A 22,472-nucleotide genomic window follows, 5' to 3' on the forward strand; every position below is an offset into this window, starting at 1 on the left:
CGAATCTGTTCGACATCCTATTTATTATAGGCTGCTCTCCCTGATCTAAGGAAAACATTGCTTTAAAAAGGTTACCTGAAATGCATAGTTTCCGACAATATGAATGATGTCTTAAGCAGCCTTCACACGACAAACTAAAGTTAGCAAACTCATGTTGTTGGCAAACGCAAGTTGGTGTGTGTGAACGACACAACAACAGTTTGCAAACTGTTGGTGAGAATAGAGACAAGTTCTATTTTGTCGCCAACAGTTGGCCAACTTGTTTGCCGTTGCTGCGTTGTTCACCCACACCAACTCGAGTTTGCCAACACGAGTTGGGCAATAGTTTGTCGTGTGAAGGCCGCTTTAGACATACATACTGGGACAATCCTTCCGAAACTATTGCCACGGTTCCCAAGAAAGATGTAATCCTTGTTTTACCTTATTTAGGTTTCGAAAGCGAAACTATTAAACGCCATCTAAAATCTTGTGCATGTTTAATAGTAAATTTTCTGGTTTAATTTCGTCAATCTCAGGTAAACAAAAACTGTTCAATCGCTCTAATCTCTATGACACCCTCTAGTACTCCTTCTACATCCGCAAAACAAAAACGACGACTTCATGACAGAAAGGTCGAGCATGAGCCCAAACTCAAATGGGTCAGGCTTCCGCCGGCTGTTTGCTGATCACGCAATCTTCACTGGCCACAAAATCAAATCATTGGACCATTTTCAGGTCTTAGCCAGTGGAAGATCTGAATTACATTGTAAAATAAAGGAAACATCGTTTTAAAACCCACATTCAGTGACAACGTTGGCAGTGAAAAGCTGTGGTTTTATTAACTTTGGCCTATTGTTATGGGCAGATACAAAACTTGATTCGGTCCGATTCGGTCCGAGTTGATCCGGTCCAAGTTTTGTACCTGCCTTATTGTTATTGCTGTTGTCATGAATTATTGTTTAGCTCGTTGTCAGTACTTGCTTTAAATTTTTAAAGTTTACAATTTTTCCCTTTTTCTAACCGTCACTTCTCAAGATGTGTGCGATAGCATACGAAACGTCAAGTAAATTTTAGGTTCTTTTTTCAAGCCCTGCGTAGTTTATATGTTTGTTGCCGCTGTTTGTATTTTCTTTCGTGTCAAATTGAAAACATGATTACAGGAAGCGATGGACGGAAGGAGTGAAATACGCCCTGTTCATCAAAACCTGGTAATGCCTTTGCCATTTTCTGAGTTTTAACTTTACCGTTTCAAAAGAAGCCTCCTACGCAGAAGTTCTTTGGGTTCGTCACGACTGCGTGGGAGCCCGGGGGGGGGGGGGCTACTTGAAAAGGTTTGATACGGGGAGGCTCCGCCCCGAGGTCAAACCCCTTACCCTTTTATATACCATTTTGACAGAAAAAATACCCCTGTCGTATACCTTTTATTGAAAAAAGGTACCCCTTTCACATACCTAAATGACATGACATATACCTTAAACAGGAAGTCTTATTCTCATTTTTACGTAGTGTTTAATAAATCAAAATGATACAGCCATAAGGTTCGTCTGTTCGAAATATTTTTATTAAAGACCCCTTTGAATACCTAAATGACAGATTTCCCTACCCTTGGACCCTTTCACATACCTAAACTTGTGAAATTCCTACCCTTTTGTATACCTAAAGCGTGAAAAGGTACCCCTTTAATTTCAGGCGGAGCCTCCCCGTATAGGCCATTATAGGGAGTGCCCCCCCCCGGGCGTGGGAGGCTTTTTAAAAAGAAGATTGCACATTTTTACTCAATTATAGAAATTCTTGAATTCGAGAGTTTCCTTCTGTCATGGCACAGTGTTATACAAACATATCATATAGACACAGCGTATAATTATCGATAATTAGATAAGCTACTCTAGCTTAAAAAAAAGTGGGTTAAACATAAAGCATTATCTGCAGTTTTAAATCGACACACCGTTATCCAGTAAAACAACAATCATGAGTAATTCCACCATCCGTCACTATCGCAGCTAAGTTTTTATAGAGGAATGGATGTTCAAAATTCACAGAAGATAACAACTCACGAAATGTTGTAAATGAATTTATTAATGAGCGTACCCCGGGTCACGTCCATTCTTAGACTGGTAAGACGCAATGACGAAATTCAACACAACAGGTCCAAAAGCCTTTATAAAATTCAGACTGGAGACTCGACTACCTTCCTTAATAGGACCCTGGCATGAAAAGCGGCATTATTCACAGGCTACGGCTTGATAATCCTTGTTTAGCATAAGATATAAGCTCTACAAAAGAAGAACTCGCTGTTGACATGTGTTGTAGTGTTGAGAGGTCATTTTAGTCACTGTAATACTAGAGCATCACGAACACACAACACAACTATCAGAGCTGTGACGTCACAAAATATCATGTAGGCGGATAAATACGCCTTCATCTGATTAACTGAACAAAATCGCCCTGTCAAAAGCATTATTTCTAGTAGGATCTATCGTCTAGTAGCGAACAGTGTCAGCTTAAGTGGGCTCAGGTACCCTTTTGACGACTACACTAAAACAAGTCAAACGGCGAATCATCGAGTACTGATGGATTCACTTAATGTCACAGCAAAAACGTGTTGTGAAGGTCACAAGACGAATAGAAGAACAAACTCTGTGCTTCTGGAGGCGAAGAAAAGGAAGGGATGTTCATCGCTTGTTAAATGTCTAATTCTTGCCATCGCTCTGCTGATCGTATGTTGTCTTATTTTACTGAATCTGTACTTGATTCAACGCGCAAAAAATTCCCAGACAGGAGTTGCAGAGAAACGAGTAGAATCAACTTCAAGGTCACCCGAACATGAAAAATATTATGGCGGATCGTGTTGGACAACAGATTGCCTACATGCTGCATCAGGTAAGAGCGTCAAGAAATCGAATTTATCATTTTGTTTATAAATTGAAAAGAGAACCAACTAATGCATGGCAGCCACACCGACTAAAGTAACCTTCTTTCAATTTAATACTGGATAAGCAAAAACAGTGATTTACGGTCAGTCTTGGGAAACTTTTCCATAAAGCCGAAGACGTTAATATCAATAATTAGTTAATCAGCGGCGCCAATGCATTAAAAATGTATGCTAGCCTTCATCTTTGTTTCTTTATGTCGGTCTCTGGTTCTGTCTCCCTGTTTCTCGGTATCTCTTCTGCTGTTGTGGCTTTTTTTTAATTTTAAGTATTTTATTATAATATAATTAGATATTTGTTAACATAATTTTTTTCGTTTATTTTTCTTTAACAATGAAATTGTACCAGAAGTTCATAATCCAAGGAGTCTATGAGCAATTAGATTAGCGTGTATGCTATTTGTAGAACAAACCTTGCGCGCGAGGCGCGCGAGAAAATGACGAAGCATATTTTGACGAAATCATGGCGCAGTTAAATTACCTTATTTTCGCGACACGTTTATTTCGCGATTCGCGATTTCGCCGACCAGATATTTCGCGACACTTTAATTTTCGCGATTTTACCTACAAGTAGAGACAATAGTGAGAATGGATACATCCACAACTCTAGTGCATTGTTCAAGTTTAAAGAATCAGTAAATGGGCAGTTTGATCAAAGAAGTGTTGCTTGGACATGGAAGGCAGCAGTGATAATAAGAAATTCCTTTTCTAGACATTTTGTACGAAAAAAATTTATCCCTTCTTTAACAATGGAGGAAATGACGGTTACTCAATTTTCGCGTCATCGTATGTTAGCGACACTTATTTTTCGCTACACTTTAATATTACGAGTGTAGCGAAAATTTCATGTAATAAGGTAGTACTTTGGTGATCTCTTCCGAGTTAGCCAATCAGAGCGCGCGAAAAGTACTATTCGACAAAAATTATCATCGCCATACGATTTTTAGAAAGGCTTTTTCGTGAACTAGTAACCAATCGCGTTGAAGCATTAGCAGTTCGCTTTTGATTAGCTTAAATACATTTTTTTTTCTTTATTCGCTTCATCAAAGTGTTTTGTTTTTAAAATTCTTTTTCCAAAGAGGGTCTAAATTCCTTCAATAAAAGCACATCAAGTACCACTTGCAGGTGAGGTATTATGACAAATCTTATGGTAGAGCTGTACTGTTTTAACCGTGAAATTTATCTTTGGTTTGTAAAAAAAAAGGCAGGTCTTCAAGCTGCACGCGCACACAAACGACAGATGACGGCGAGAGCATTCGTATTAAGTGTTTTGTACTCTCATAAAGAACGCTGTTTAACCTAGTCAGAACGGTTGTAGATTGTCACTTTATTCTAAATTGCCAAAATGCACGTCATCATTTCTCCGCAATAAGCAACGTCATTTTCTTGTGCGCAAGGTTCTAAAAAAGGCTACACGCGAGTCTGATAGTACAAGACCCATTGCCAGAGATGTAGACTTCTAGAATTATGAACTTCTGCTTGTACTTATATTTACATACGGGTGTTGTTACTTTAACTATCACTGCGCGCGTTTGTTTACAGTGTATTTTTAAATTTAAACTATAGTCATCGGGTAAAAATGCAAATGTATAACTGTGCAACTGAAGATGACACGAGAATGTCGTCTTCAAAATTCAAAATTCGTGTTTACCAAGCACAAATACTGTTACGACATTAAAGCTCATAGAGGTACTGGTATGTGGCCCTATTAAGGTGGATTTCCACTGTCGCGTTTTTGTTTACGCACGTTAACGCGCGTAAAAATTATAAACGTACGTAAAATGAAATTTTACGCGCGCGATTACATGCGTCGAATTTACGTTGTCCAATTTCCAATGCCACGTTTTTTCCAGGTATTTACGCACGTGACGCGCACGTTTACGCGCGTAGCGATTTTGGGGGTTTTGAAAAAAGTTGAACCGAGTTCAACTTTTTTCGCGGCTGTCTGCGGTTACGCAACGATTTACCCAATCATACTTTTGGATTTCGTCACATGACACCACTTACCATGTGGAAAACCATTTTGTTTTAAATCGCCCATCGATTTACTTGGGAAAACATTCAGATGTAAAAACACTTCTCATCGAGAAAGTCTTAACATTTCAAGAAATAATCTATAGAACTGGCTACAGAACCAAATTACACGAACGCAGTAGTGAAAGAAAACGCCTGGCGTCAGGTCACGTAGACTTTGAACCGGGAATCCGGGAAGGTCGCTTCAAATCCTTTTTTACTTGATGATGTCTTTCGGAAGTATTTATAAAATGCCTCTTGGTCATATTCACGCATTTCTTTTTCTAGCGTTTGGTACAAAGTGTTTTCATGGCAGCCATGTTGGAAGAGTCAAACAACAAGATATTTGCATAAAAATGTTAATGATTTTTTCCCAAAGGAAAAACAACTTATTGTTTCACTTCTCCAATATGGCCGACAATCACGCACTCTATTCACCAACTTGATAATTCAGTAAGGCGGGCATTTACGCACGTTTAACGCGCGTAAAAAGGAAACGCTTTTTATTATTTTTTACGCGACAGTGGAAATTTGCCTACGTATCTTTTTTTACGCACGTTTTACGTACGTAAATATTTAAAAATCCGGACAGCCCTTAGTCCGGACGCGTAAACTTGCGTAAATTTTGCGTGCTGTCCGGACCAACGGCCGTCAAACGGAACCACCGTTTTCGATATTACAGAGTAATCGAGTAAGCACAGAAGCTGTTATCTTTTCACATGTTAGCTGGATGGCACGGTAACTTACAGGACAAATCTCAGCTCTCTGCTCTTCTTTTACGCTGAGAAATACACGTTCGCGTCTTTTTCGTCAGGACCAAGGGCCACATACTGTTATGCTGAAGACATCAATCATTTTAGTACTTTAGACTTAATTTGAGACAGACCGAGCGAGTGGTGGCACATCAAAATCTTTCATATTTCGCCGAAAGAAAGCCTATGGTAGGCCAGAACTGTGGGATTTTTCTTCGAATATATTTTTAAGGACGGTGCCTCTTTTGCTATTGCGCACATATCTGCGCAGCACATAATCCATTGAGGCGGACAGTTGCCGGTCATGTTGCCCGGCCAAAGAGCTTGGTCACGTGTCGTTTCTGACCGGTCCAAACATTGAAAACAGCAATTTTATACTACCAATCGTTTCTGCAAAACGTTAGATGGTCAGTTTGCGTGGCACAAAAACCCTCGCCATTTCTTCACTGTTTTGGTTGCCAATTTTTATGAATAGATCGCTTCTTAATGCCCTTGTAAGATGTGATAGTTACAATCAGTCAAAAAGTTGATATAATTTTAGTTAACGCTTGAAGATAAATTGGTATAAAAAAATGTTATTTATTATTCTGGTCATCAGTTATCATTTTAAAAGCCATGTACGTGACCGGTCAAAATGGCCGGCAAATCGGAACTTTGTCCGGACAAATTGTCATCTTGACCAGACATTGTCCGTTGAGATCTTCTTTTTCCACTTAGTCATGGACTGCGCAAAACATCTTTTTATTTAATAGGCACCTGGTCTTACGTGCCTTGAAAATAAATACCTCATACCCCCGGGCTCATACCGTGTCGTAAACTTCGCACTTTGCATTAAGAGCATGTCCGAAGGCTTCACGAAAACGTTTTTGAATGACTGCGCATTGAAATGGAAGGAATGGAACGAGTTTGTGATGTCATAATTGGTGTTTTTGAAGACGACTGTAGACCGATTCCGCAGGCCGCACTGGTTGTCAAAGTTCGAGACAATAGCTGCAGTCACATCTACGACGTAACTAAAGTTTAAAGGAGAAGTTCACTCCAGAATGGCCATTTATTTTCTTTACGCCAATAAAAAGTTTACACAAAAGCATGTTATTCACCAACATTTCAGCCTCCAACGTTCGCTATAACCCTACGAAATCTTTCCCAAAACTCGACAACTGAACGCCGCCATCTTGGAGCTGGTAATGTATGCGTGACGTCAAAGAGCTCAGACTGAAGTTTGGCGGGAAAAATTTTTATTGTCAAAACTCCTTGTTTTTTGAATTTTTTTGACCTCTGTTTGAGCGAAATAAAGCTGCACAAACGGGCATTTTGACAAACAAAAGCAACTACGAAGAAACAAGGAGTTTCGAGGATTTAAATTTCCCCGCCAAACTTCAGACTGAGCTCTTTGACGTCATGCATACATTACCAGCTCCAAGATGGCGGCGTTCAGTTGTCGAGTTTTGGGAAAGATTTCGTAGGGTTAAAGCGCACGTTGGAGGCTGAAAGTTTGGTGAATAACATATCTTTGTGTAAACTTTTTATTGGCGTAAAGAAAATAAATGGCCATTCTGGAGTGAACTTCTCCTTTAACTTTAGTTAGTCTCACGTTACGTGACGTCAAACCTAACAATAGTTAGTGCTTTCGGTGGTCTTTGCGGTCACACCAATGCAGTTAACTATAGTTAGTTCTGATTAGTTTTTGGATCATTTCAAATTTAATGCAGAATGCAAAATAAGCGAAAGTTGAGCCAAATTCACCTACACGGTTGGTCGGTCGTTGGTCGGTCGGTCTTAAACAGTTGTTTGCAGTTGAAGGTATGCATCAATAAATTTTATGGATGCATTGACCTTATTGTCATTTTCCAAAGCAATCATCGCATCAAGTCCTTTCAGTTTTCCATACACAGACAAGCTCAACCGTTCTCAGATGTCAAAAGTTGTATATAAGGATAGTTGTTGGGACTGCGAAGATTTCTACATCGGAAAAACAAAACGTAGACTACATGACAGAAAAACTGAACATTTCAAAGCGATCACAAGTAAGAGTCACGCATCTGCCATTGCAGACCACGTCACGTCAACTGGTCATCCATATCTTATTATCGGTTATGTCGATAATAAGATGATCGCGCACTTAATGTGACCTGTTTAGTAATAGACCTCTCTATATCCGCTGTTTTTCTCTCATTTCAGATTATGTGATGCTGTTCTTTATACTAGTTTTTTTACAACTTTAATTGCGCACGGAAGTTTTACTTTTTACTTTTATAAGGAACAGTTCTCTAGAGAACGTCACATGATCTGAAATGCACACAAAATTTGACCAGTGAAGGGTGGAGGTTCACACTGCGTATCAATTCGAGTTGGTTCAATGTATATTTGTTCTCTAGATTTGCTGAATTCTGTGGATCCGTCAGTAGACCCATGTCAGGATTTCTATCAGTACGCATGTGGAGGTTGGATGAAGAAATACCCGAGGCCACCTACATCCAGTAGATGGGATCAGTTTGAAAAGCTTACTGCTGAAAATAATGAAGTGATTGAAATGCTCCTCAAAGACAAGGAACTGAAAGCTATTTACTCTAAGGTAAGAAATATGCAATAGCTACACATACTGATTTGTGAATATGAAGCAAGACTCTATTTCTTCAAATCTAGTCATAAACTTGTACCAAGTTTTTTTAGTTTGTCAAAGCACAGTGGTTTGACTTCTTGGAGGCAAAGGTTTAGAAAAATCGGCGATTTTGAGTAGAAAGGAAATGAGATTCTGTTAAGTTCCCGTATCAAAAGGCGATATCTTTCAATAAATTGAATCTATAATGAACCTTCTCCTTCTTGTTGAAAGACATAGGCGTACGAGGCGGGGGGGCGAGGGGGGCTGCAGCCCCCCCAGTGCCAAAATTTTTCGGGCAAAATGCTTAGAATTCGGGCAACAAGCCTAACGAAAAAATAGAAAATATGCCGGAAGGCTAGTCAGCATTACGTTCAAAACGAATAACATCAACAGGAGAAGTATTGGAATTATACCTAACTTTGTTGTTCAAATGTCCAAATTTCTCATTCATCTGCGTTTGTTTCCTCTCGCAAATTGCTATAAACATGTTCGATTTTTCTCGCAAATTCTGCGTGACTCCTCAGTTTTAATCAGTTGCAATCAGCTTTTCCATAGCTTGAGCGTTTGTGCACGGTGGATTTAGTGCAAGACCTTAAAGCTGTTATAAATGCACGATGAAGCTAATGCTTTCGACTCAAATGTTGAGTTCTCAGGGCTAGCTTGAAACGTTCAACGAAATGTTTTAAAACCCATTCATCCCTGCATGTTTTACACGCTTTTGTATTACTTTCAAATGGGGTAAAAGATATCCGAAAAAGGATTCAGTGCATTGACACCTTCGGATAACGCCACAAAATTAACTGATTTAAGAACTTAAAGGCGAAGTTTGTACACAACTATTTCAATGCATGTTTTTTTTTTTCATTTTACATGCCTCTTTATTCGGTTTTCAACCCATGTCATTTTTTTCGGCAAAAAGGTCTCCGCCCCCCCAGGACCGAAGGTGCCCGTACGCCTATGTTGAAAGATAATAATAATAATAGTTTTCGATACTTATGGCGTGCAAATTCTACATGTTAATATGATCAAATGCGCATGACATAAGATATTTAGCGATAGTTCTAATGTAACTACTTTTACTTTTGAAAGTATTTGACTTACAAGAATTGTACTAAGGTAGTATGAAACATTATCAATATTTCTAAAATGTTATTTATAGTGAGTATCACAATAAAATAACTATCGCTCGACAATAATAATATATAGCGAAGTCTTATGGTAGTACATCTTTTAAAAAGAAAGAGCCAAATCGTTCCATCGCTGTTTCACCGTAGGAAGAGGCAGTTTGGAAGGCCCTGGCTTATTATGACTCTTGCATGGACGTTGTTGAGATCGAGCGACTAAAAGGTGAACCCCTTGAGAAACTTATCAAAGAATATGGAGCATGGAGCATCACGGATAGAAACTGGATTGAAAAGGACTGGAACTTTATAACTAATCTTGCAAGGATTCACAAAGATCTGGTTGTGCCGGTTTTATTTTCGGTAACGGTTGCAATTGACAACAAAAACAGCACACAGAATGCCATCACGGTAAGATGGAGTTACTGTTTACTTGGCCTCAGCTAGTTGTTCTGCATGCATTTTAATCCCACCAGAAACTCATTCTGATCCCACTTAATTAACAGTGATATTCCCATCACAATGGCTGAGTTATTGCTTCGATGATCAGATGTGCGAGCGTCTGGAAAGAATATAAATTTCTGTGTTCCGGCACGCATGGAATTCGAAATTCTGGTTTTAAAAGCAAATGTATTACTTTTAAAATGTATTTTTTATTTTTAGTCTTATTTTGTCTTTGCCGCTTGAACGTTTTTTATTTTATTCATTTACATGATTTACTACAAACATAAAATACAATACAAAATACAAAATTACACAGCTAGAAAAAAAGAAAGAAGAAAAAATGAAGTTACATGTATTGTTTTCTGTACATTTACCTCATCATTGAGAACTTATTTTTATTACTAATTTGTAATTAACAGTATAATATATAAATTTAGGCAAGCCTAAAAGCGGAGCTCCCCATTTATTTAATTTTCACTGGAGCTAACAATGTTTCCATTCTGGTGAATAAGCGGTCAAAGCGCAAATGCGTACGGTGGTTCAAAGGTGCAAGACAAGTTTAAATCGCTCACGGTTAAACTGAATGTCTGCGGTACGACAATATCAACAAATTTTGCCGCGCTTTCATGCCATCCTTCGTTTAGATCTAACTGAAAAGTCCACATCATCCAGTCGATAAAAATAAGTCGTTTGCTTTTTTTTAGAGTTCCGAAAAATGCGAATTACAATTTACCTGTCCAGCTGTCGAAAGAGAGCAACAGTTTTTGCGTAAACGCCAAATTTATGCACTGAGGTTTTGATACACTCACTTTAAAGGTAAACAAAATAGAGCAGTTGGATAATAAATCAGATGTTTTGCTATGTAGTGTCACTGAGTAAACTTACCCGTTATCTGTATTTTGGTTTAGTTTTATTTGCAGTTACTATTTCCTTACTTTCCTTTAGCCACGGGCGGCCTCGTCCTCAGGCCTAATCCGTGCGTACATACGTACGTACGGTCGGTCGGTCACGTGACAACCAAAATGTTTCGGCTCAATGGTTTGATACGTCGAAGTTCAAAAACCTCTGAATTAAGCGCTTTTTCTTATTTTACAGTTGCAGCAACGATTACTTTATACAAAATTTGTCTTTAAACGATTTCAATGGAAAGAGTCCAGTTTCGTGTGTAAGAGAATTTGTTTATTGGCAAAGTGAGTGGTGCTCGCTACGGCGTAATCTTATTATGAATCGTTTTGGTTACGGTAGGTCGGAAGGACAAGGACTGGGTCGAGGCATGCGGAGGCTGTAGACGTGTTTCAAACTGCTCCGCGTAACTTCGTCAATTAATGATGTTTTTAGGCCTTAAACTCTTATGAATCCCAAGCGAACTAGAGAAAGCAGTAATTCGAGCGCGTCTGGTGCATCGCCCGTGGAAAAACGAGCAAGAGAGTTTAACTCGGGTACCTCGCCCGAGCGATCTACTGAGGTCTTCGAAATGTCGGCGGACGCCTTGGAGACGAAATTAGATCTTATCTTAAAAAGATTAGAGATCATGGACAATAAACTTGAGGAGATAAACACTAAGGTGTCCAACCTGGAGACCAAATTCAACTCATTAGAAGGCAGAGTGGAAAAATTAGAAGATGCTCATTCGACCACGAGGACGGCCGTACAAGAGTTACAAAATGGCCTCCAGGAATTCAATACGCAAGTCAACGAAGCGACAGCGGCCCGAGAAAAGGCGAGCGAGTTCTGTGAGAACAGGTACAAAGAATTGGAAAACAAACTGTTGTATGCTGAAGTGTATCAAAGGCGAGAAAATTTGCGTTTCTACGGCATTAGCGAGGAAGAAGAAGGCGGAGACTGTCGCATGGTGCTTAATTCTTTCCTGGAACAGCAATGTGGTGTCCAAACAATGGGTATCGAATTTCAAAGGGTCCACAGGATCGGAAAGCCTCATGATGATGGAAGCCCTAGAGCAATAATCGCTCGGTTTCTTAGATATAGCGACAGAGAAGCAGTTTTCTCAAAAGGAAAGTCGTTGAAAGATTCCGGGTATAGGATCGCTGCAGACCTGCCAAAAGAAATAGTTAACCGAAGGAAGCTCCAGTCGAAGAAGCTGGTCGATGCAAGAAAAGCGGGTAAGATCGCGTATTTCAGCCGCGCTGAACCTGATAAATTGTATATCGATGGACACTTAAACCCACTTTAATTATTGACGTTTACTTTTTTGTTTGGATTGTTTGATGCCTATATTTAGGCACAGCTTGAACTTATATTGAACGCGAATTTGTAACTAGATAAGCTTGCCTCAGTCGTAAATGGCCTTGCTTTCTCCTTATTATGATTTAATAGACGAAGTTATGGGGAACAAATAACCGTTGTAATCATCATTTCCCCTCTCCGCTTAGTTTTCGTATTTAGTTTGTGTTTATTTTTATGTTGTTTTTTGTTTCAATCAATTTCCTCGAGTCGTTCTACGGTGGCACAACAGTGTTTCTGGTCACCTTTTATGTTCTGTCGTTTTCGTTATTCGTTAGTGTCTTGTAGGGTGTTAATTGCAAATGCAATAAGGGAGAGTGTTAATTTTTTTTTTTTTTTCCGCAAACAAACGCCTGCTTTACGCAATATTTTTCTTCACAACTTTTGTATGGAAATGAATTCAGGTAACGCTTTTTGTTATTCCATTGACAGCTGCATTGGTGGCCTTTTACAAATTCTAAAAGTTGTGGTAAAATCATGACAGCAAGCAACTTTGCATTTAAACTATTATCCTTAAATGCTCGTGGGATTCGTTCTTTTGAAAAACGGAAAGCAGTATTTGGATGGGTAATGAGACAACAAGTCGACATTTGCTTTATTCAGGAAACCTATAGTACTAAGGAAGTTGAAAATGTTTGGAAAAAGCAGTGGAAGGGTGAGATGTATTTCTCGCATGGTTCTGTACATAGCAGAGGCGTGCTTGTTTTAATTAAAAATAATTTGGAATTCCAAATCAAGTCCATGCGGCAGGACAAAGAGGGTCGTTTTATTTTTCTCGAGGCGCTGGTGCAAGATCAAAAGTTTTTATTAGTAAACATCTATGCTCCAAACAAAACGAGTGAGCAAACTCACTTTTTCGACAAAATCAAGGAGGAATTGGATAACATTGATATAGATGACGACTGTAGAATAATCATTGGGGGAGATTTTAATGTTATTTTAGACCCCAACCTTGATGGTTGTGGGGGCAAACCAAAATTAAAGGAATCAGCTAAGCAGATTGAGAATATTTGCTTACTGTACGATCTAGTAGACATTTGGCGACTTAGGAACCCAGGAATAAGACGTTTTACTTGGACACAGAAAACTCCTGTGATCCAAAGGAGGCTTGATTTTTGGTTAACCGATAATGCCTTGCAGGAGGAGATCGATCAGGTGAGCATTATTCCTTCCATAAAGTCTGATCACTCAGCCATTCTGTTTGTCAGTTAATGGAATAGAAGAAAAATCACACGGTCCTTCCTTCTGGAAGTTCAATGCAAGTTTATTAGATGACAATGACTATGTAGCTCTAATAAACGATAGATACCAGGTTTGGGTTGACGAATTTAGGGATATACAAGATCCCAGATTGCTTTGGGATCTCATTAAATTCAAAATTAGACAGGAGACAATTTCATACAGTAAACGCAAAGCGAGGGAAAGGAAGGCGAAATTGACATCTCTAGAGGAAAAATTGACAATCCTTCAAGAGCTTTGTGACCAGGATCCATCTACGGATAATCTGAATAGGCTAGAGATTTTGAAAACCGAGTATGACCTTCAATATGAATACATTGCACAAGGCGCTATAATCCGTTCAAGGGCAAGATGGTACGAGCAAGGAGAGAAAAGCAACAAGTATTTTTTGAACTTGGAGAGCTCTAGGGGTAAAAAGAGCACAATCCGAAAGATTCTTAAGGAGGATCAATCTCTGACAACGAATCCCAAAGAAATAATGGCCGAACTTAGAAGTTTCTACTCAAATCTTTACCAAGTGAACTCTACTGGAGAAAGTGAAGCCTCATTAGACGCATTTCTTAACAGCGTATCCTTACCCACACTGTCTGAAATACAGAAAGAGAAGTGTGAGGTAGAATTGACTATCGGTGAATGTTTCAACATCTTGAATGGTTTTCAAAAGAACAAAACACCTGGTAACGACGGCCTTACAACGGAATTTTACTTAGCCTTTTGGCCTATTCTTGGAAAACATTTGGTAGCTTGTCTCAATTATGCACATAATCACGGAGAGTTATCTAACTCTCAGAAACAAGCGGTGATCACTTTATTAGAAAAGAAAGGAAAAGATAAAAGGCTGATCAAAAATTGGAGACCGATTTCCTTAATCAATGTGGACACCAAAATAGCCTCCAAAGCGCTAGCTAAACGATTAGAGAATATACTTCCTGACTTGATTCATTACAACCAAAACGCTTATGTGAAAGGAAGATCAATATTTGACGCCGTCAGGACCATTGATGATGTATTAGAATATACAAAATGTAGTGATCAGTCGGGTATCCTTGTAACAATTGATTTTGAGAAAGCGTTCGATTCTTTGGACCATAGATTCTTATTGAAGGTCCTTCGCACATTCAATTTCGGACCATCTTTTATTCAGTGGATTCGCACCTTTTACTCAAACGTGTCTAGTTGCGTAATAAATAATGGATTTGCGACAAGTTACTTTAATGTTGACCGTGGTGTGAGACAAGGGGATCCGTTATCCCCTCTCTTGTTCATTCTTAGTTTAGAAGTTCTAGCTTGCAGTATTCGACAAAATGACAAGATTCAAGGGATCAAAATTGAGGATGAAGTTGTGAAAATCTCTCTTTTCGCGGATGACATGACATGTTTTTTGAGGAATAAGTCTTCGTATGAGAACCTGATTGTTAATTTAGATCTGTTTTCGAGATTCTCAGGTTTAAAATTAAATGAGGAAAAAACAGAATTTTTTTGCTTAGGGGTCCAAAATTTGTCTAAATCACCTTCCTATGAATTTAAACGCTCAATTAAGATTTTAGGCGTACACTTTGATTATGATCAACTTTCTAGGAAAAAGGATAATTTCGAGGCAATTATAAAGTCTATTAAAAAAACATTAGGCATGTGGAAATGGAGGGGACTCACACTTATAGGAAAGATACAAATCGTTAAATCTTTTGCTATTCCGAAATTTATGTCGAAAGCGTCGCTTATTCATGTGTCTAAAGATCTCATACAGGCAGTCAATAAAGAACTTTACAGCTTTATTTGGAAAGGAAAGGATAAGGTTAAACGGTTAGCTTTGATTAATTGCATTGAAAATGGAGGGCTTAAGATGCTGGATATAGAATCTATGGTTCTAGCGCAAAGAATAATGTGCGTGAAGAAGTATATTGAGGACTATGTTAGTCCCTGGAAGATCTTCTTAAACCACTATTTGAAAAAACTAGGCGGAAAGTTCATTTTGCAGTGTCATTTTGATTGCCCAAAATTGCCCATATTTTTACCTGAGTTTTACAAAGATTGTCTTGCTGCGTGGTCAACTCTTTCAAGTAAAGAAGTGGTTTCGTACGGGGATGTTATGAACCAATACTTGTGGAATAATAAAAACATTCTATGTGAAGGTAAATCTTTATATCATGCCTTTTTCCGCATAAACTGTGGGATAAGCAAAATCGGAGATTTAGTCTCTAAAGACAATACGTTTCTGGAAAGTGATAAAGTTCTCAGGTCAAAACTATCACCTAGTCAATTTTTCCTTTTAATGGGAGTAGTCAGTGCCATTCCAAAGGAATGGCGCTCCATTATCAAGGGTGAGAGTATATACCGTGAACCATACTCCTGCCCTGCAAATTCTTTTGAAGTGCCAATAAAGGGGGAAATGTTGGATATTTCTAACATTCCCTCCAAAATAGTTTATGAAGAGTTTCTTTCTCGTAAAGTAATTCCTCCTACTGCCCAAAAGAAATTTAAAAATGACTATCCAAATCTCTCCGTCGATTGGAAGAAAATCTATTCTCTAGCATTTAGTGTTACTTTGGATACAAAGTTAAGAGCTTTTCAGTACAAATTACTAAACCATATTGTGTATACAAATGACAGACTTTATAAATTTAAGATTGTAGACTCGCCATTATGTGCTTTCTGTTACTCTGAAGATGAATCCCTCGAGCATTTATTGTTTCTTTGTAAAGCAAGCGAGGTATTCTGGAAAGAGGTATTGTCGTGGTTGGCCATCCATAAGAATGAAGTTTTAAATTTTTCTCTCACCGATGTTTTGTTTGGTAAGTTTGATATCGATACAGACTCTATGGTAGTTAACCATATTCTTCTTCTTGGAAAATATTTTATTTATAGGTGTAAGCTTGATAAGATTAAACCCTCTTTACCAGTTTTTAAGGCTAAATTAAGAGCTACTCTTAAATTAGAATTTTACATTGCCAGGAAAAAAGGTACACTGGCTCAACATTACAGAAAATGGAATATCTTTATTCCTGTATTAAGTTAGACTATTTCCTTTTTCCACTCTACCTTTTAAAAAACTCCACCGAAAATATTTTAGGTCACTCTATTTTTTCGAAACCTGCTTTTTGACCTTTTGTTTAGAAAGCTGGTGTTTGCTTTGCATGTCTCTTTTTTCTTCTGCTCTCCATAGCATAATATACCTTGTTTATTTTTTAACGTGCTTTGTTTGTAGTAAGTAATGTTAAGCTTGTAATAATTTATTGTTGTAGTGTAAGTAAGTATTGTATTAGTGTAAGTAAGTAGCGTTAGGACTGTAAGTAATGTTTAAATTGTAAGTAGTGTTTCTTTTTTCTTTGTAATTTTGTACTGTATGTTTGTATGGCAAGAAATTAAAAATATTACAACCAAAATGTTTTGGCTTACCAAAGTTCCTTAGGTATGAGGCTCCGCTGCCGAGCGCCTTTCCCGCGGGAGTTCCACTATTAGTTGGCTTCTATCTTCAACAACCTGAATTTCCCCAGACATGATTATGATACAACTACTGTAAAACCATTTTATGGATTTTACTATTACATGTATGACAACTTTTCCCAAATAGAAATGAATAATGATTGTTGCTCTCCTGCTTTAGTTTGTCGAGTCTTTCACCTCGCTGTCACGGAGGGAGCTGCTAACAAACGACTCAGAGAGTCAACGGGTATGAACAAGCTTTATTGTGAGATACTGGTCTGTTATACCACTCACTCTTCCGAACAGCACATGTAATCATTCAGGTTGATCTAAACGATTATTATTATTATTATTATTTTATAAATGACAACATTTTGTGCTAAACCAAACGATGTCTTCTTGCCAAAAGTTGCATTAACAAACGTAGGCGCACTTTGTCGTTTTTTCTTTATTTAATTTCTTCAAAAAGTATTTAATTAAGTAATGGGATGATTTACATCACACCAGTCCTGAGAGAAAACTATTTTCGCACTCCTGTTGTTGCCCTCTTTAGGTTCGTGAAGCATACAAAGACCTGATGAGAAACTTGACAAGGAAACTTGGAGCAACAGAAGAATCAGAAGCACAACTGTTAGAAACTTTTGAATTTGAAAAAGAACTTGCAAAGGTTTTGTTAATATTATAAACACTACCATGTGAAATTTTGTGTTTCTTAGCTCATAAATATGTACTTTTTTGCTTTGCAGAGGTTTCCTTGAAATGAACGAAAGCAACGAACGAGATAAAATAAAAGAATTGATTAAATAAATGAATGAATGAATGAATGAATGAATGAATGAATGAATGAATGAATGAATGAGTGAATGAATGAGTGAGTGAAGAAGTAGTACTATTACTAGTAGCAGTAGTGGAAGTAGCGCGGCAGAGGTAGTTGTGGTGGTGGTGGTAGTAGTAGTATTAGTATGGGTATAAGTGATGGTAGTGATAGCAGCAGCAGCATTAGTAGTAGCATTAGCAGTAGCAGAAGCAGTAGCAGTAGCAGTAGCAGTAGCAGTAGCAGTAGCAGTAGCAGTAGCAGTAGCAGTAGCAGTAGCAGTAGCAGTAGCAGTAGCAGTAGCAGTAGCAGTAGCAGTAGCAGTAGCAGTAGCGGCAGCGGCAGCGACAGCGACAGCGGCAGCGACAGCGGTGGCAGCAGCAGCCGTAGAAGTAGTAATAGAAATATAAGTAGTAACAGCAGCAGCAGCAGTTTTTATTTGTATTTCATCTTTAGATAACCACCCCACGATTTAACAGGCCAACTTTTGAACAAGCTTACAAGAAACTTACTCTCTCAGAGTTGCAGAGTTACACAGGCGATTTTGTGAGTACCTCTGCATTGGCATGTTTTTGATTTTTTTTGTGGTATTTGCAATTTTGCGGATTGTATTATTTTACTTGGTAGATCGACTGGACTAAATACGTGGAGCTTTTGATGGAAGATAATTCATTTCAAGTTGACAGCCAAACGGAAGTTGTTGTCTACTCTTTGGAATATCTGAAAGAGCTGGTCAAATTACTGAGCAAAACTCCTAAAAGGTTATTATCATAGTAAACAGTGCACTGAAAACTCATGCATGCATAGTGACCATAGGGTACAATGTAGTCATATAATGGTCGAGTAATTACGCACGCTATGATTGGTCATTCCGGGGTCATTATAACTGCGTAAAGTACATTAATACTTAATAACAACTAGACTTCAGCTTTAAATCTTCGAAAAATACCAAAAAAGAGGTCGATAAACGATGCTCGGTGGAGTATTTGACACTGAAACTTCGGAGAATTTAGAAATGTGATGAAACACTGCCTAGAGTGTTAAGCAAAAGAATAAACCGGGAAATAAACTGATCGTTAAAATCTATTGTAATTAAGAACAGATATTCAAAAAACCGTCACGGCCTCAGCAATGACTTTTGGAACGTGGTGGGGTAGGGGGGGGGGGGGTGCGGGGGGAAGGGAGTGGGTGTTTTAAGACTATTCCAAAAATACTCGGCAGGTTTTTTCATATTTGGAGCATTTTTTTCCGTTCTAGCAACATTTTCTATTCTGGGCAGTTTCTAGACCGAAGATTTTACGATTGTTGTTCAAAGACCATACGAACGTTTCCGATCCGAACTTTTCCAAAGATAAACGAAGTTTCCCGAAGACTTGCAAGTATATTTCGAAGCAAACTGAAGATGTTTGAACTTTCGATCGTGTAGCATTTAAAACTCGTCAGCAGACAAGACGTCATCGGTTTCTTCGCGATTGTTCTCAGTCAAAGAAATTCCTTTAATTGAACAAGTTTTGGCCTCAATTTTGTAATGACAGTTCAGATTATCCTACTCCATGGTGCTTCTTGGGTGCCCTTTTGTCGCCAGAGGGCAGAAAATGTAGGCTCTGTATTCGCCAATGTCATAGATAACGTCAAAGACAATCTAAATAGTTAGTGGACCTCTACTAGTGGCGTTCTGGAGAGCTGAGGTTTGTTGAAGGTTCTACAAAAACGATCCTGTTGAAACGATTTGTGATAAGATCGCGAGACGGACTATCTTAACAAACCAATGTTACACTGCGCTCACGATATTTTCGGCACCAAAACGTGGGAGGGTTGAGCCCCCCTCACATTTTTGTTTGCGGGGGTTTCATAATGTATTTTCCCCTCAGTCTGTATTTCTGCTTTGGTTGAGTTGTACTGACCTTTCTTTGTTAATGTTTGCTTTTATTTAGAACTGTTGCCAATTATCTCATGTGGAGAGTCGTCAAGTCGAAGTTCCTACAACTCAGCAGCGATTTTATCGAATTATTTAAATTTTATTATCTACAAGCTTTTAACTACTGGAGTGACTCAGACCAGCATCAACTCTGTTTACTTACAACTTCACAAAAGTTTGGTATACCACTTTCGAAAGTGTTCCTGGATCAAAAATTTTATGGCGACAGCAAGAAATTGGTGAGAACACTATGAGCAAGCCATGGGAGAGAAAGCACTAGCTACCGTAATGATTCGATTTAGCGCCCGGGGCGCTTATTTTCTTTTGGCACCTTAAGTGAGGGCGCTTATTCGAGACAAGGCGCTTATTTGGGACAGGGCGCTTATTTGATTTTTTTACGAAACAACCAAATGTTCAAAACAAAACTTTAATATATCTTAAAATAACTAGCAATAACATAAACTGTGACGGTAACAAATTGTCGAAAGCTCAGTTACTTTTACAAGAATTGTTCATTTTAGCAGTAAATATATACTAGTTATACAACGCTTTCGAGTGGTATACTATGGAATATCCCACGAGTCACTTGTATTTTTTCGGTATATACACGAGCCTTTAGGCGAGTGTGTATACCAAGAAAATACAAGTGACAAGTGGGATATTCCATAGTATACCACGAGAGAGTGTTGTGTAACTATTTTATACCATGCCATAGAAAATACGCTTACTTTATTTCGTCGAGAATAAGATCGCAGCGCACGATAGGAATGTTGAGTTGAATACCGTCGAATATACAACGGCTTTTCTGAATTCTGATTGGCTGTATTTTCTATGGCATGGTATAAATACATGTACGGTACGGTGAATGTTCGTGAGTTTATCTTTTCGACGTCGACGACTTCAGTAGGGTCAGTTAGCCACAATAGGAGCGCTTTTAAGAATAGTGGCGCGTGTAAGAATGGGGGCGCTTATTGGAATAGGGGCGCTTATTAACAAAAACACATTCGAAGGGGGGGGCGCTTATTCGGAAGGGGGCGCTTATTGGAAGGAGGGCGCTTAATCGAATCATTACGGTAATCAGATTCCTAGTTGAGATAGCCTTTCTCGTGCTAGTTATGTCGTTTCGCCGGATAAACGGCAGAATTATTTATTCCGAAATACAAACGATAAACTTGTAAATTCAGAATCAGGACACCACGAAGGGAACTGCTGTAGAAGACAAAAGTCACAACATGTATGAACAGAAGTCAATGTAGGGGATGTACAGCGACACGTCCAATTGTGGCACTATGGCTCGTGCGGCTACAACATTCCCCTGATACATTTTCGTGAGAGTAAAAATGCTGTGGTTTTGTCCCTGCTACCGATACAGCGACATGTCCCTGCAACACGTCACTTCGTGTGTCAGTTAAAATTGATGATTTTATTTCAAACAAACGTATTTTATGCTTTTTAGCTTTTCGCATGAATAATTGTATTGGTGGTATTCGCTTGGCGTATAATAGCCGCCATATTGGTGTACTTTTACAAAACGTCTTAGAGGGACCACTGTCACCAGTTTTACTTCAAAACCTCAAGAGCCTAAAGACACATGGAAACTACGAATAGTGGTAAAATTTTGTTTAAAATCACCATGCAAGTGTACTGAAGCAGTGATATTATTGTGATGCCATCAGAAATTTTAGATTTCAACTTGAAAAAGTCAGGCTGATTTTTCAAGTTTTGTCCTTGTGGAATGGAAAAACACCTAAAAATTATTATGGCTCCCTTCGTCCTTCAACAACAATTTACTTTATATCTCCATCTTGATTTACTAGGTGCATTTCATTTACGAGAAGACCTGTTCGCCAATTTCAGTACTTTTTTTTACCGAAAAGCATTACAATCCCCGTGACAGTGTCCCTTTAAACTTCTTTTGCTATTTTTAATATTCTTGACCATATTGCTCTTTTTCTATGAAATGCTGTATTCTATTTACAATAGCTTAATACTTACACCGATTTCTATAGGCAATGGACATTATTGAAGACATTCGAGCTGCATTTATCTCTAATATTGGAAATGATGAATGGATGGACGACGAGACTCGAGATGCAGCCAGAAGAAAGGTGTGTGTCCTCAGTAACATTCTAACAAAAACTTCTGTTTCAGTTTCAATCTTCCTGTATTAAAAATTTTAAAATTCTTGGTATAATGCTGCTATTGATTATTATTATTGAGGTCTCAATAATAATAATAATTAATAAACTTATATCGCGCAAGTATCACTTAACGATTTTCACCTGCGCATTACATAATTTGTAAAAATTAAAAGTACTAAAAAACCATCAGGCGAGTGAACCAGTGGTGTTGCGATGGCGCAATTTATCCCCTTGTATGATCGAACCAAAAAGCTCTGGGAACTAGGTGCATGGGCTCACCAGTGACGAAATAACGAACGACCAAGACAGCAAAGAACCTCGAAACGGTATGGAGTAGGAAAACAATACCTCTAAACCAAACGTTCTTTGCATTTTGAGTATAACTTATATCATCGGCAAACTGTGCTCGATTTCATGTTGTTAAACAGGGATTTCAGGTCTGGAGTGAGTGTTGCACTTTATCAGTTATTGGATAAATGTCTGAAAAATCTAATGATTGCAATGTGATGATTTAAAGAACTAACATCAAGTGCATATTTTCCGAGATTAAGTGAACAGAAATCAAGTTTTACTCAGCAAGAAATCGCTGCGTAGAACACAAAGGAAACTATTCCTGGGCAGTTAGAAAGAACTAATACAAGGTATAAACGAAAAAGACAAATTACACTTGACGAGCGCTATTTGAGTAACTAATCAGAAATCTCTTGCTTCGTGACTTTTCCCCGATATACCTATTCTGGCAAGCCTGGTACACCAGCTTGTAATTAACACCGGTTCTACTGCAAGCTCCCCTTCCGTTAGTTCGGCACACCAGACAGCCGCACTGCTTTGCTTTGAAAGGGTCTGACCACTGCCG

The 22,472-nt window shown here is 38.5% G+C and overlaps 1 protein-coding gene across 1 annotated transcript in view; it reads left to right on the forward strand.

Moving 5' to 3' along the window:
* Positions 1–2,391: 2,391 nt before the first annotated feature.
* LOC144658790 (endothelin-converting enzyme homolog) overlaps positions 2,392–22,472 on the forward strand; it is a 31,790-nt gene continuing 11,709 nt past the window's right edge. The window contains exons 1-9 of the mRNA XM_078519270.1: positions 2,392–2,859; positions 8,052–8,248; positions 9,550–9,807; positions 16,925–16,990; positions 17,297–17,410; positions 18,014–18,103; positions 18,185–18,318; positions 19,492–19,714; positions 21,485–21,583. Coding sequence (XP_078375396.1) covers positions 2,550–2,859; positions 8,052–8,248; positions 9,550–9,807; positions 16,925–16,990; positions 17,297–17,410; positions 18,014–18,103; positions 18,185–18,318; positions 19,492–19,714; positions 21,485–21,583 — 1,491 coding nt within the window. The 5' untranslated portion in view covers positions 2,392–2,549. The remainder of the gene's footprint in view (positions 2,860–8,051; positions 8,249–9,549; positions 9,808–16,924; positions 16,991–17,296; positions 17,411–18,013; positions 18,104–18,184; positions 18,319–19,491; positions 19,715–21,484; positions 21,584–22,472) is intronic.

This window comes from Oculina patagonica, chromosome 6 (genome assembly GCF_052425735.1).
Source record: "Oculina patagonica isolate OP01 chromosome 6, crgOcupat, whole genome shotgun sequence".
NCBI classification, from domain to species: domain Eukaryota; kingdom Metazoa; phylum Cnidaria; class Anthozoa; order Scleractinia; family Oculinidae; genus Oculina; species Oculina patagonica.